Genomic DNA, 14,412 nt, shown 5'->3' with positions numbered 1-14,412 from the left:
GCATGATCAATAGACATACCAATACACAATACTGAAATAATAAAGCCCGTACAGAATATGTGCAAGTAAAACTGTTTTCTCAAGCCCGCCGCTGTCTCATGTTCATCCCAACTAAACTCCCACAAGTATCATAGACATAGATCCCAAAGCAAGAGCTCTTTCAGATCCACACATAGAAAGAAATATAATAAGCACAACATGTACACCGCTATGTCATGGAATGCTTTCGTTTTCCACTGAATTTCTTACCCAGATCTGCTGCCAATGGATGGAGTTTTGAGTTTTCTCCATTTCCAGTCTGTCAATCTGTGTGGCCACACAGGAGCCACAGCGCCACCAAATGAAAATATGGGGAACTACACTCACACTATAAAATATAAATATCAAATTTATGTATGACATGTATGATTTATTAATTCAGATCTGTGTGTAAAAAAAAAACATATGAAATGTGTTCCATGTACACAAATGCGTTTCAAACACTTTGAACGTGCTTTGAGATCAAAAGGTGAAAAAAGAAATTGTCAGCTGCTAGAAAGTGAGATCTTAAGGTAATAAATATTTTTTTGTTTGTTTTAAACCTATTTAATGGATGCCTCAGAGCTGAGCGTTTCTGGGGGCATTTGCTGGGAAATTGCATTTCTACTGAAATTGCTTCTGAGGTTCCAATTATATTTCAAATTGCACTCAAATTAGGAAAAATGAAAAATCCCTCCTGTTTAAAGAAGAGCAGGAGGACAGAATGACACTGAGAAAACTGTAAATGAAGAACCGCAGCAGGACAGCAGCTCAGTAATTGTGTGCTTATCCAAATGACATGATGCACTTCACTTCAGATACTCATTTATTTGTCTGTTTTACTCTATCTTTAAACAACATTATAATTATTACGCCGCTGACGTCATTGTCTTGACTTGCTTTATCAGCTGTAAGTATTGAAAAGCAATGTGGTGTTTTTGCACATCAGTACAAATAATGAGTTCAGAATATAATTAAAATAATAGTTTTTTGGTCCTGTTTACTTGCACATAAGCAATCGGTTTCTCATTGTTGCTTCATCTACATTAAAACTGCATCTCAAGAAATAACACTCTGGGTTTGTCCAATCACAGAGCAGTTTGGGAGAAGTGTTGCTCATGTGAGAGACGGTTTATGGATAATAACAAACTTTTACGGGAGAGATGAAAACCCAGAGCAACCATTAGGGAAAACTATGCAGAGAAGAATCTGAAGCTTTCTGCAAAGCTAAAATATAAATGCACCATCATTTTTAAAGCATAAGAGAACAATCAAGTGTCAGTAGAACACTTTGGGCTACAGACAAATTTATTCCATATTAGACTTTTGAACAATTTACAAAGAGTTCTGAGATTTTTTGGGGTAAAAGATAAAAAAGTCAAATGAAAAGTAGCTTTAAAATGCTATTAAAAAGAAACTCAATTGGATCTTAAAAAATGCCAGCAGCATAAAATCAGTATGTGTCTGATATTTCTTTATGGTTCACCTCATTTTGAGTTCTGCACTTTTAATGTCACTTATAAAAGAGCAGAAGCTGCATGATTGCAGGCATAACCTACCTTAGAGCTAAAATATTAATGACTGCTCATTGCTTATTGTTTTATTCAGCAATACTGGATACAGAATACCCATTTTCTCTGTTAACAAGCCTTAGATGTGATTTAAAAACACACACACATTTTGCATTTTGTTGTATGATTTCAATTTTATATGAAAAGCAGTTAACATGTTCTTGGGAAGCTTTCTTATTTTTAAACAATAAAATAAAATAAAAACTATATATATAAAGATTCATTGTTTTTACAGATTCAAAATGATTTGTACATATTTGTAAAAAATTAAATAAATTTAAAAATTTAAAAGGTACACCAACGTGGATATTTTAGGCAGTAAGAAAAGGTAAACATACAATAAAATCTAACTAGAATTTACTTTGGAATAAAAGCATCAATAGTTGCATCAGAAGTATAGCGTCATCAGTAACTCACGTTGTGCGTTTTGATAAAATAATCATAATTGTTTTATTATGATTTCCCCCCCCCTGAGGTATATCTATAATTTTAGTCAATTATTTAGTTGTTGACAAATGTGACAGCCTGTTTTTATCCAGAAGAATTTGTGCTCTGAAAGTTACAGTATGTTTTCATTGTACAATTAAATCTCAAATTAGAAAAATATGCCTCCAAATATATAACCCAATTTTCCAAATTCATTTAAAACAATAGATAGAAATATCAGACCAGAGAGAGAGAGAGAGAGATGGACTCTCTCAGGAGGTCAGATGCCAGTCTTTAGAATTTGTTCTAAAGTAGAGAGAAGGTTCCTCAGGCCGTACATGTATCCCTCATCCGGACTGTTGCTCGGAAATACATGAGCAAAATCGATCATCTTCACCTCCACTGCCTCCTCCTGTCCAAACTGTTTCTTCTCCCCCATTCCAATTTCCTCATGTTCCTCTTCTACACTTCCTGCACACATTCCGTTAGCGTTGGTCTCACGGCAGTACGGATGACTGTGTGTTAAACTGCCCTGAGCGCTCAGAGCCTCGTGGGGTTTGTTACAGTTGCTCTGTGGCTCCCCCTGCTGATGTCCTGTTCCTGTCTCAGCTCGCGTGTGTTTCCATCCGTTGAGTGTGCGAGGAGAGCCTTCATACACCAGCAGCAGAGAGCTGGCGTAGAAATGCAGCTGAGTCTGACCCTCAAACCAGCGGAGGATGTTTCGGATTTTAGAGATGATCAGGGAAACTGCATGCCTCTCTAAGTCTTCGCCATTATGGAAGAATCTAGTCAGGCCTGAGGGAAGAAAAATTACATGACTACATGATTCATTATGAGTCCTAATCATAAATACAGTGCATGTTCACAATAACAGTTTAAATAAATAAAAGATTGATTTATACTATGTTTTACATCTGATATACACATTTATATTACATATGCCATTCTCATTAATTGAGTTAAGCACTTAAATTTCATGAAATCATTACAGAGAAGTCCTAAGTCCTAATTTCCTAATAACGATTTGTAGTGGATGCGATGCTTTTGAACACTTTTCCTGTGGCATGCTGCGTTTTAATGTTTTAACTACAGTGACGATTGCTTAGCGCATGGTAATAGCAGAACTCATTGTCTGAGAAAATATTTTCTCGCAAATAATGATCGATAATGCACAATAAGGCCTATCTGTTTCCATTAAAAATATAAAGCAATGAAAAAATACTATTTGGAAAAGATTGAGAAACACTTTCCCTGAATCTCTCTATATATAAACACAGTATATAGTGTATATTTAGTCATGAAAAAACAACCATGATAAAATGACATAGATTAGATAGATGCATACCGGAAATAAAATACCTCCTATATTTTTTGTTTGGCTTGAGCCAAGGATTCCAATGATGTATGACACTTGAAGCTGACAAATGGTTATTGAGATATGAGCAAAATAGTGCTTTTTTTTTTCCACCTATAGGCCAATCGGGCTGATACTTTGATAACCTCTCCTCGATTTTTGTACTACCTTGTGGCCAAATTTCAAGTCTCTAGCACTTACGGTTTGGGCTGCACGATGCGTTTTAGCGGAGAATAATAATAATAAAAATCAGGACTATTACAATAGGGTTTCAGCACTTCGTGCTTGAACCCCTAATAAAGTAAAAAAATAATGAAATTGGAGTCAGACCATTTTTAATGGTGTCCTTTCCGAGACTGCGTCCATAGAACTGGTCAAGAGTAATGTAATCGTCTGAATTGATCTGGTACACCTGAGGTGAGAAGATGAGAGAGAAGAAGATCAGAGGAGATCCATCAGAGACATTACAATAAAGAAAAATATGAAAACATGCTTCAAAGCATAGTGACCTGCCTTGCTGTCTAGACTTTAGCATTAATGCACCACAAATGTAAATGCTGTCTACATAGGCATCTCACTAGGTTTTAGAACAGCACTGGAGAAACTCGCATGCATACAGACTTAAAACTGTGATGAGCCTCACTGGATGGATCCTTCCAGCCCGCCACACTACAAAACAAATGAAACAGACTGAAATAACATGGAAGGCAAGAACAAGAGAGAGAGAGCGAAAAGGAAGGAGAGGGTGACAGCAGCTGGCAAATATTTCCCAGCCTAGAGACACTGAAACCAATTAGGTGCAAAGAAACAAGTACGCAGAAACCAGAGAGAAAGGATGATAAACTGAGGGAGGAAGGAGACACCGAACAGAGGAAACGAGATGGAGACTTCACACTTAATGGAACTCACAAAAACTGTCAATAATATACATTGCAATCTAAAATGCATTGCAACAACAGCATCACTTCTACAATGGACTTGTTGACCTGACTCTTTTCCAGGGTCATTTTTCTGTCCTGGCAGTAAGAAGAATTTGGCAGTCAATCATACTGTATGGAGCTACCCGGTGTGACATAATTGGCAAAATGTCATTTTTCTTTTCATTTATCATGGTTGGTTTAAACCTTGCAACACCTACTGGCTGTATATTACACCACACAATCTGATTGCCCAGGGCAGGGGTTTTTCTAAATTGTTGATGTCAAGGACCCCCCAAATATGATGATCCAAAAATATAAAGGCAGCTATATTATATAGCTATATTTTCATGCATAAAGACCCACTTATACCATATGAGAAAATATTAAATATTATATTATAAAGACAATGTTTTACAATTTAATTGATCAGCTTTTATATTGTCATAGTACCACAATAAATTATACAAATATTATTTGGAAAATATTTAATTTGTATTAAGTTATGTTTTACATTTTTTCAATTAAACTAAATTGTATAGCACTATTCAGTATAGATCATTTTCACAAGCAGTTTTACAGAAAACAGTGGCAAGGAAAAACTATATCACACAGATATAACACAAGTACAGACTATTCTTGCCAGCCTGTATGTTGCAAGGAACTAGTATTATAGTATTAGTATTATCTAGTATTTAGTATTATTTATTTACTATTAATTTTCTTAATGTTTTTAATAAGCTATTTTTATATTTGTATTAATGTTTTTTTTTTTCACATTCAACTTATTTTATGTCAGTTAGATTTAAAATTTTCTAAACTGTTTTAGTTTTAAATTATATTTAACACAATTAACAATGTGTTTTTTTTTCCTGGCATCCTTTTGCTAGCACTACCTTATAAGATGATGATATCCTTCATTCAAGTGCTATTAAACCATTCTAGTGCAAAAAAAAAAAAAAGAAAGAAAGAAAAAAGACCTCAAATTTGCACTGGTGTGCGTTTGTGAAGCAGCTCTCTGTTGGATAAAACACATGGAGCCTCATGTATTAAACTTTCCATAGATTTCAGCCTAAAAGTGTGCGTATGCAAAAATTTGTATACGCACAAAAGTTTTGCATATCATCTCCATATGCATATTCCCGTCCAAGTGATACCATGTTTAACGGTAGTACAAGACATTAGGAAAATATGAGATACGGACTATAAATGCCAGTTGTTCCATCACACTACATTGCTAAAAATCATTCAGTATCCTTGTATTGTTTTAGAATAATTAGGCTACATCAAATATGTATAAAATACTTTTCAAAGAAAGATATTTCCTTCAAGAGGTATTTTTCATTATATTGGAAAGACCACGATTATTAGGCTACTGTCTGTCTGTACATGACAGACACCAACAGCACACTTGCTGCAACGTCTGTGTCATTAATGATAATCAAAGAACAAAAGACAAAGTGAAATCACTCACTACACTTGACTGAATAACGTTTTTAGCTTTAACAAGGATTAATCTATATTCAATTTATAATTTATGCAACAAAGACTGTGCAGTGTTTAAGTGCAGTTAATGCACAGACAAAGGAATTATTCAATTTCTGTATATACACCTGTTAGACCTACCTTAAAGTCTTAAACATGGGTCAAAAACAATGAAAACAAGAGCTTTTTGTGCATTTTAGCAGCGCAGGTAAAAATCTCAACCGGTCTGCCTTAGTGTTGAACCCTGATATATTAAAAGCTCCGCTAAATGTGACATTTGTTACAATGGGTTTAAGTGAAGATGTTTTAAGTTCACTTAAATTAAAAGTTAGAAGTATAGCTTGTAATTATACTGTAATGTTGAATGGCTTTTAATGACTAAAATTTCAAAATCCATTTAATAGAGACATCAGTATGGGTATTGGTATCAATGGTGCATAGTGCTTAGTAAAGAGATACCATTAAACACATTTAAAATACACCATCCTTACGTTGTTTCTACATTATTTTGGAGATTCTGGGCCCTATTTTAACGATCTAAGCACATGGTATAAAGGTGTGTGTGTGCAAGTGCACTTAAAGGTGCAATGCGCAATCTCTAATTTTTTGAAGAACTATGCCCCCCTCTGGCGACAAGCGAAACTGCAACCAGAGGTGTGCACGCGCATGGACCACACGGCCTCTTTGAATCCATCTTCTACTTTTGTCGAAAGTTGACTAAAGTTTTGTCGCTCGAGTTGTCTTCGCTGATACGGAAAATGGTGGTGAATACACAAACCTGCCAGACATAGCCAGGTGAGCGTGAATGCGCATGACGTCACGCCCAGTCTCAAATTCCGTCCCGAATCCCTCTTATTTATTTTACTGTACAGGATTACAGAGGCAAATCGCAGTGATCAGAGAAGGGCTCATTCAGCCCATCAGGCAATTGTTTAAGCATGTATGGGTTAGAAAAACGGGTATTTTTATCATGAAATGTTACATGACATTGAAATAACATGAAAACCTTTAAATATGAAAATATGCTTCAAAACATAGTGACCTGTCTTGCTGTCTAGACTTTAGCATCAATGCACCACAAATGCAAATGCTGTCTATTTAATTGCTGTTTAATTGGAGCCTCACTGTGTGTGCAAGTGCACTTAGGGTGTGTCCGAATCCACTTTTGCTAGTTTAAAGGGCCCCTATTATGGATTTTTTTAAATTACCTTTCATGTAGTATGTAAGTGAATGAAAACATCCTGCAAACGAAACATTAGCATATTGCCCGCCCACTTATTGCGCACGCAGACACCAGGGAAAACTTGAACCTCGAACCTGCAGCTGATTCCTGTTGATACTGGACAGCATCATGTCGAGAAGACGCTGTGGTCTACAATGTGAAGGTAAAGCCAGTTTTTTTTTTTTTCACTGCCCAAGGACGAGCATGTGAAGAATCAGTGGTTAAAATTCATCTTTACTATGATACCACAGCAGTATAATCCTAAACTTTTGCTGTGTTCCCTTTATTTCACTGACGACTTCTTCTCAAATCTCGGAGTTCAATGCAGGATTCGCAAACCGCTTGCTCTTGAAAGATGGTGTTCAAAATTCTTAGTTTTGAGTTTTATATTGTGTAGGTCTCCTGCTAACTGGCTAACTCACATTATCACTGTCTTACTGAAATACTTCTGCTACTCAGTTTGTGGGCCACTATTACCTATAACTGTGGAACTATATAACTGTGTCTATTAATGCAGATTGTCTGTCGTTCTCACTACTTTAAGGAAAGATTAAAGGTATAGCGGAGGATCTTTCCGAATTTTAGATAAGACCCGCCCTCTCCACTTTTTGAAAAGTTTGATTGATTCACCAGAATGATTGACAATTAGGAGGACCAATAGTATAGGTGATCCACCCGGAAGTAAAAAATCCTCCGCTATATCTTTAAGCATGGAGCAAGATTTGTTTTACCAACGTTTATGTTAACGTTCAGTCATTCACGCTAGAGCTCGGCTAATGTATACATTGCATACATGAACTGTTATTGATACAGTTTCCACATGTTCACCGCAATATATTACAAAAATAATTAGTACAAGTAAAATAATCGGTTTGTTGATGGACATGCACTTATTAATGCTGATGGTGAGGAATTACAGTTGCAACATCTCATAATGTACCTCAAACAGAGTAGCGTATCACTGAGAAACGTCCTGCTCTAGTCGTCCTTGCGATGGAGGTCCGGGTTGAATGACTAGTTCTTCCAGTGTTTCATCATCGGACTCGCGCTCGCATTGATATGGTAAAATTGCAAAGGAAAAACATTTGTTGTCTTGTAAACGTTCCCTAATAGTCCATAAAACAGAACATAAACCTGACAGAATAATCCAATAAAAGGTCGGTCACTAACAACCCATGCAGTCAGTGAGCATAAAATGTCACTGTTTTTATCATGATAAATGCATCGGGGCCAGAAGATCTTTAGACTCAATGATGGAATTAATTTGATCTCTCTATCTCTTCTCATGTGCCCTTCTTCACAGTGCAGCACAGTGAGGTGCAGAGAGCAAAAGCAGAGGAGTGTGTGTAACTGACCACTGGTTTCATCACAATCTTATCATCAAATGTCTTATCAGTATTCCTCAGAGGTAATTAACCGAGAGTCTGGATAAGCTCCGGATATCGATCATGCCTTAAGACAGCAGATGGGGATTTCTGTTCTGCAGCATTGAAAGCGAACCTAGAGCCCTCAGGTGATCTGAAGCTTAATATTGTGTTTATGAACTCTCACAGTTTGTAATAAGGAAATCAGATACTAAGCGGTGTATACGGAGATAAAACAACAAGGGAAAAGGAGATCCTACATAATGAGTATAAGGAAAGTTAACAAATCACACACGCATGCTGTCTCACCCTCATTCCCAGTAACAGGAATCCGATCTCTTCCATCAGAGGATACTTGTTAATCTGCTCTTCACGTTTTTCTAGTGACGCAAACGGGTCGTAACTTCTCTTCCCCATCTTCACATCCATGATGCAGGGCCGTAAGAACCTCTTCGTCACATCCTCCAGTTTCAGATAGAGCTCTGAGATATGAGAGATAAAGAAGACACGGTTTTGTGCATTTGATGACAGAATGACAGCCGGTGTTGTTTTAGCACATCTATTCTTATGGCTGGCAGACGAGTTTTCTGTTACGTATTCTACATTGTTGTCGTAAACCAAGATGGCTAACACGGTTTAAAATGACAAATGACTTGTGATAGTCTTGAAACTATAATGTTAAACCAATATAAATACATACATACACTAGGCCTACTGTTATACGCAAAGATCGATAAGATTATTTCATGTTTTTGAAGGAAACCAGGAAGCTAATAAAAATATATTCTAAAAAAGTTCTGCTAATGTTCCCATTAAGTTATGAAACCGTTATTTCGAAATGTTCCCTGAATGTTCCGGTTTTTTAAAAATGTAAAAAAAAATCTTCATTATACGAATGTAAAGGGAACATTCTGTTTTATATTTTTGCAAACAGTATGAGAACATTGCTTTCGAATGTTCTCTGAATGTTTTAGAACAAGTAGTAACATTTAATATATATATAACACTGTACCTTTAAGTGATGTTTCAGAGGCCAAGCCTCCATGATCAGTCAATTATTTCTGACAAGTTCTTTTTCAGTGCTGTCAACTGACACAGTATTTATGGTGTCATCATTGGGATGGCCACTCACAAACACAAGGAGGCAGACAGAGAACAGCAGTGTAAAGTCCAATGATAAACTGAACACTCCTTTAATGTTCATAGACTATATACAGACTAAACAAACACACTGTAAAGCACATGTTCTTTGGACACATGGCAACATGCATAATGATGATAAGAGTGTTTTAATAACCTTACAAAAAAAAAAACAAAAAAAAAAAATACCACTGCTGCATGACACCCCATACCACATACCAAACCATCTATCAATTATTAACTCATTGGCAACGCTCTAAATTCGCCAAACATAGATAACACTAACTAGAGCTGACCTTCAAGCTTGACTGCTAAAGGAACCATTTTAATGGATTGCTGAGTTCAACCGTGTGACACAACACGTCATAAGTAATTTAAAGTCAACATGAAATTGCATAATGACCTTGCATTTGATCAGTGTTCATTGTGCATATTATTCCAAATAAAACAAATGTTTGCCTTCATAATCTTATCAAAACGTAACAACTTGCTCCACCCCTGTTCAATATCCTATTTTGTTCTTAAATACATATGATTATGAAAGTAAAATGGGTTGCAGATGTTATTTCATGTTGACATCTAGATATGAAATCAAGACATTCATCTTGATATGAAAACTTATCTCACCATGTGGCGACTCCCGTGGCGCCCATGTGCCGTAGAACCTGGGAAGATGTTGTTGCAGGTCCAGTAGTCTTGTGTCTGTGCAGTCTTCGGCATATACCTGCAGGGAAAAAAAGTGACATGTGCCTTTACTCAGAAACCAGTAGCGTAACTATTAGTAAATTGGTAAGATTATTGGTAAGTTGGTAAGAATTTTTATGTTTTTAAAAAAGAAATTTATTTTGCCCACCAAGGCTGCATTCATTTGATTAAAAATACAGTAAAAACAGTAATATTGTGAAATATTTTACAATTTAAAATAACTGTTTTGTATTTTAATATATTTAAAATATAAATATATATATATATATATATATATATATATATATATATATATATATATATATTATATTATTCCAGTAATGTCAACGCTGAATTTTCAGCATCATTACTTCAGTGTCACATGATCCTTCAGAAATCATTCTAATATGCTGATTTGCTGCTCAAGAAACCTTTCTTATTATTATCCATGTTGGAAAACAGTTGTGCTGATTCTTTGATGAACAGAATATTTATTTTAAATAGATAATCTTTGTAACATTATAAATGTTTTTACTGTCACTTTTGATCAATTAAATGCATCCTTGCTGCAAAAAGTAGGGCTGTCACAAATACTTGATTAAATTAAAAGTACTCAACAAAAAATAAAATAAATAAATAAATAAAACATCCTCGATTGTTGATTAACCGGCAAAATACCGGAAGTGGCACATTCCAAGGATGAGAATCCATGAAACGCATGATTAGACGGGTTTAATAAGGCTGCACAATATATTTAAACCATTTAAAAATCATAATATAGTGTAGTGGTATTGTGGTATTGTCTGCGACTCAATTAAATAAGTAGGTAGCCTTTATGTGCTGCGGGTTAAGAGTGAAGCGCCACGCTTTTATTTACATGCATGCAGGTTATGTGTTTCTCAGAGTCGCTTCGTTCACAGTAAATGCTGCTCAACACAAAACCAGTCTCTGCATGTGCTGTTTCTTTGGGTTTCCAATAACGTGCATTTGGGAACGCATATAAAGACTGGTGTGCTTTGAGTTTCATATTGAAGTGTTGCACTGTTATCATTTAGGCTACATGTGTGGAGCGCCTTGGCTAACAAACTCCAGCATAACATTCATCTGGCACCATTTCACCAGATTTGTAACGTAAACCCATGCCAACACAGGAGAACACATCACCATGTTTCTATGCGAATTGTTGTTCATCAAGTTGTTTGTCTATTTTTATTACCACAAAAAAAAAAATCCAATTTTCAACATAATCGACCGATTACTTGATTACCTTCTTAGTGACAACCCTAAATAAAAGTATTAATATCTTTTAAAAAAATCTTACCCCAACCTTCGGAACAGTATTTTAATGGAGTGAAACATGTTAGTTACTGTATTGTGCTTGGCTGTCAGGAGTTTTTTCTAGTATTCAGGGTGTTATTTTGGTTTAGGTTTGTCCCTCTGACATTATTTGCATGCAGTATAGATATTGTACTGTGGATTTAAATTACCTGTGTGTAGAAGTGCACCTCCCGCGGGCCTCTCGGAGGAGGTTGTAGCTGCTTCAGAATTGTTCCATCAGGATGCTGCAGAACACCTGTGCAATTATAGTGAACCAAACACTGAAAACCTGTCGGCACTTTATCATCATGACAACTTGTGACTATTTTGAGTGTGAATGCTTTTATGGCAGCCGGGAAAACATCTCAAGGAAAACTTAGGAGAGAATAAAGCCACATAAATGACACTATAAGAATTAGCTATATTAAGTGCCAACAAACTCAGGATTTAATGAAGAGGCTGCCTAAAGGGGTGACAGGAAGTTGCATCTGATAAGTGATTTTTACTTTTTATTTTGAAGCATGTAATTAGGGTTGGGTATCAAAAAATCGATTCCAATTCTGAAATCAGATACTTAAGGTTAGGCATCGGATACTTGAAGTGAAATTGAAATTTCGATTCTCCTTATCGATTCCTGCGTGCACATTTTAAAGTGATTTCAAACCATTTTCAAGCGCAAGAAGGTGCGGAAGAGAACTCAATTCGCATAGAGCCTGTCATAGTGTGTGATGAATTGAGTTCTCGTACACGACTTCTTGCACTTGAACGCACAAATACAACAAAATTATGTTGAAATATCCTTGTAAACACAGTTGAACGTAAACAGTTGAGAAAGAAAACGCATGTGTAACAGTTACCAAAAAGTTTCAGCAGAAACAGCCATTTTCGATTTCGGGCCGAAATGGTTTTGGAGTGACTGAGAGAATAATCTCACCAATGCTGCATTCATTTGATTAAAATGCAATAAAAACTGTAATATTATGAAATATTATTACAATTTAAAATAACTGTTTTCTATTTTAATATATTTGAAAATTTATTTTTATTCCAGTCATGGCAAGACCAATTTTTCAGCATCATTACTCCAGTCTTCAGTGTCACATGATCAGAAATAATTATGTTGATTTGGTGCTCAAGATTCAAGAAACATATCTTATTATTATCCATGTTGAAAACAGTTGTGCTGATTAAAATTTTGGTGGAAACCTAATAAATAGGTACTACATACTTTGATAAATAGAACTTTCAAAAGAACCGCATTTATTTAGAATAAAATTATTTGGTAATAAAAAATATATATATGTATATATTTAAGTTCTCCTTTTAAAACAATATAAGTTTGGAACATGATGGTAGGTGATACAGAATTGTCATTTTGGGGTGAACTATTCCTTTAACACAAGAAAAGACAAAGTGCTGACCACTGGCAATCTGACAATCCATCAGATAACAGCTCACATCTCATTCACTCAGAAAATCCCCATGACAGAGCCACAAATGACACATAAGAGTTAGGCTACTACAACAGAGGAAATGATGTCATCTGACTGTAGGCAGAGAGACGGTAATTGTTTCTTTTCATAGAAATCACCATGACGATATCCCATTTTAAACAAATGTGTCAACAAATCCTGTGACCCTTTAATAAACTATAATTAGTTATCTAATACTTTTAACACATATTACTCAACCAACCCTGTTAGGAAAACCTGTGCAAAGTCCTCCACGGGTCACAAGTAAATTTACTCTCAAGTTCTTTAAAGGAACGTGTACAGGATTCCTATTGGGATTTATATCATAATGTATAGCAACAGTCCTACAAGATCCTTAAAATGCACAATTACCAATAGGATAAAATGTCCTATACCATTAGGAAAGTAATTGAAAGAAAATCTTTTAGGATTGGAAAATTCCTATAGATCAATCTGCGGTTTCCTTTACTATTCCACAAAAGACTCCTGTAGGAATTACAATTGATCCAGTAGGATGCCATTTGATTGTTATAGGATTGGTTTATAAAACTATAATAGTGGTTTGATACTATAGCCTATAGTAAAAACTTTTTGATAATGGGTGTTCATAATCCAATCCAAACATTATGATGAAATCCAATAATCCAAATATCAAACAACTTAACTAGCCCTGATATTCACATTCCTTCATCAATCCCTAAAACCTAAAAAAAAAAAAAAACATTAATACAGCATTTCTAAGAAACATGATGATTAAGAACTTTACAGAAGTTATAAACTGACCAGTGTTATTGATCCCGCATTTATGCCCAGCCACCTGATGAGAAAAGGGCACGCATCCATCCAGGAACACCTGCTTTACTGACCCTTTCTTTTTATTGTCTTTTTCCAGTTTTTCCAGCGTTCGAGCTGATGAGTCCATGATTTGACTATCTGCAGAAACGTTCAGCGTGAACTTATCCAAGTTGAACGGAAACTGGAAAAACTTCTGTAAATGACTTTCCATAGCTGACAGTTATTCTATTAATTAAAACTCAAAACGTCTCTTTCATCTGATCAGATAGGCGTCTGGAGCCCCGAATGTTTTCGTTCATTCACTCGTCTTTAATTTTTCTACTCTGCCGGAGCGCGACGCGACGCGTCGTTCGGGTTGTTGAATGAGTCGTGACGTGAGCACGCATTCCGCCAATCAAAGTTGGCGTACTCACAGGTTGCGCTGTGGTTCCTGAATGGGACGTGACGTCAGCACGCAGTCCACCAATCAAAGTCGGCGTTTTCACAGGTTGCGTTCTAGCGTCCAGTCCGCGCTATTTTTAATTGTAGAAGTTTATATATTTGACTCCGCTTATGGTTTTAACTATATTCACACTTCAAACTCTTTATTTAAATATCAAATCCGCAATCTAAAGAGGGGATTTAAAATAATGCAATGACTTTCAATT

At 35.8% G+C, this 14,412-nt stretch overlaps 1 protein-coding gene across 1 annotated transcript; it reads right to left on the bottom strand.

Annotated features, from left to right (window-relative positions):
- Positions 1 to 1,311: 1,311 nt before the first annotated feature.
- ipmka (inositol polyphosphate multikinase a) lies at positions 1,312 to 14,172 on the bottom strand. Its single transcript, XM_081350723.1, has 6 exons — positions 13,754 to 14,172; positions 11,669 to 11,754; positions 10,125 to 10,221; positions 8,667 to 8,839; positions 3,700 to 3,781; positions 1,312 to 2,810 (listed from the first exon to the last, which is right to left on the bottom strand). The coding sequence occupies exons 1-6, from the start codon at positions 13,974 to 13,976 to the stop codon at positions 2,296 to 2,298; spliced, it is 1,176 nt and encodes a 391-aa protein (XP_081206849.1). The 5' UTR covers positions 13,977 to 14,172; the 3' UTR covers positions 1,312 to 2,295.
- Between the last annotated feature and the right edge of the window lie 240 nt (positions 14,173 to 14,412).

The sequence above is a fragment of the Scardinius erythrophthalmus genome, assembly GCF_964197995.2.
Source record: "Scardinius erythrophthalmus genome assembly, chromosome: 21".
NCBI classification, from domain to species: domain Eukaryota; kingdom Metazoa; phylum Chordata; class Actinopteri; order Cypriniformes; family Leuciscidae; genus Scardinius; species Scardinius erythrophthalmus.
This window is presented reverse-complemented; position numbering and strand designations above follow the sequence as displayed.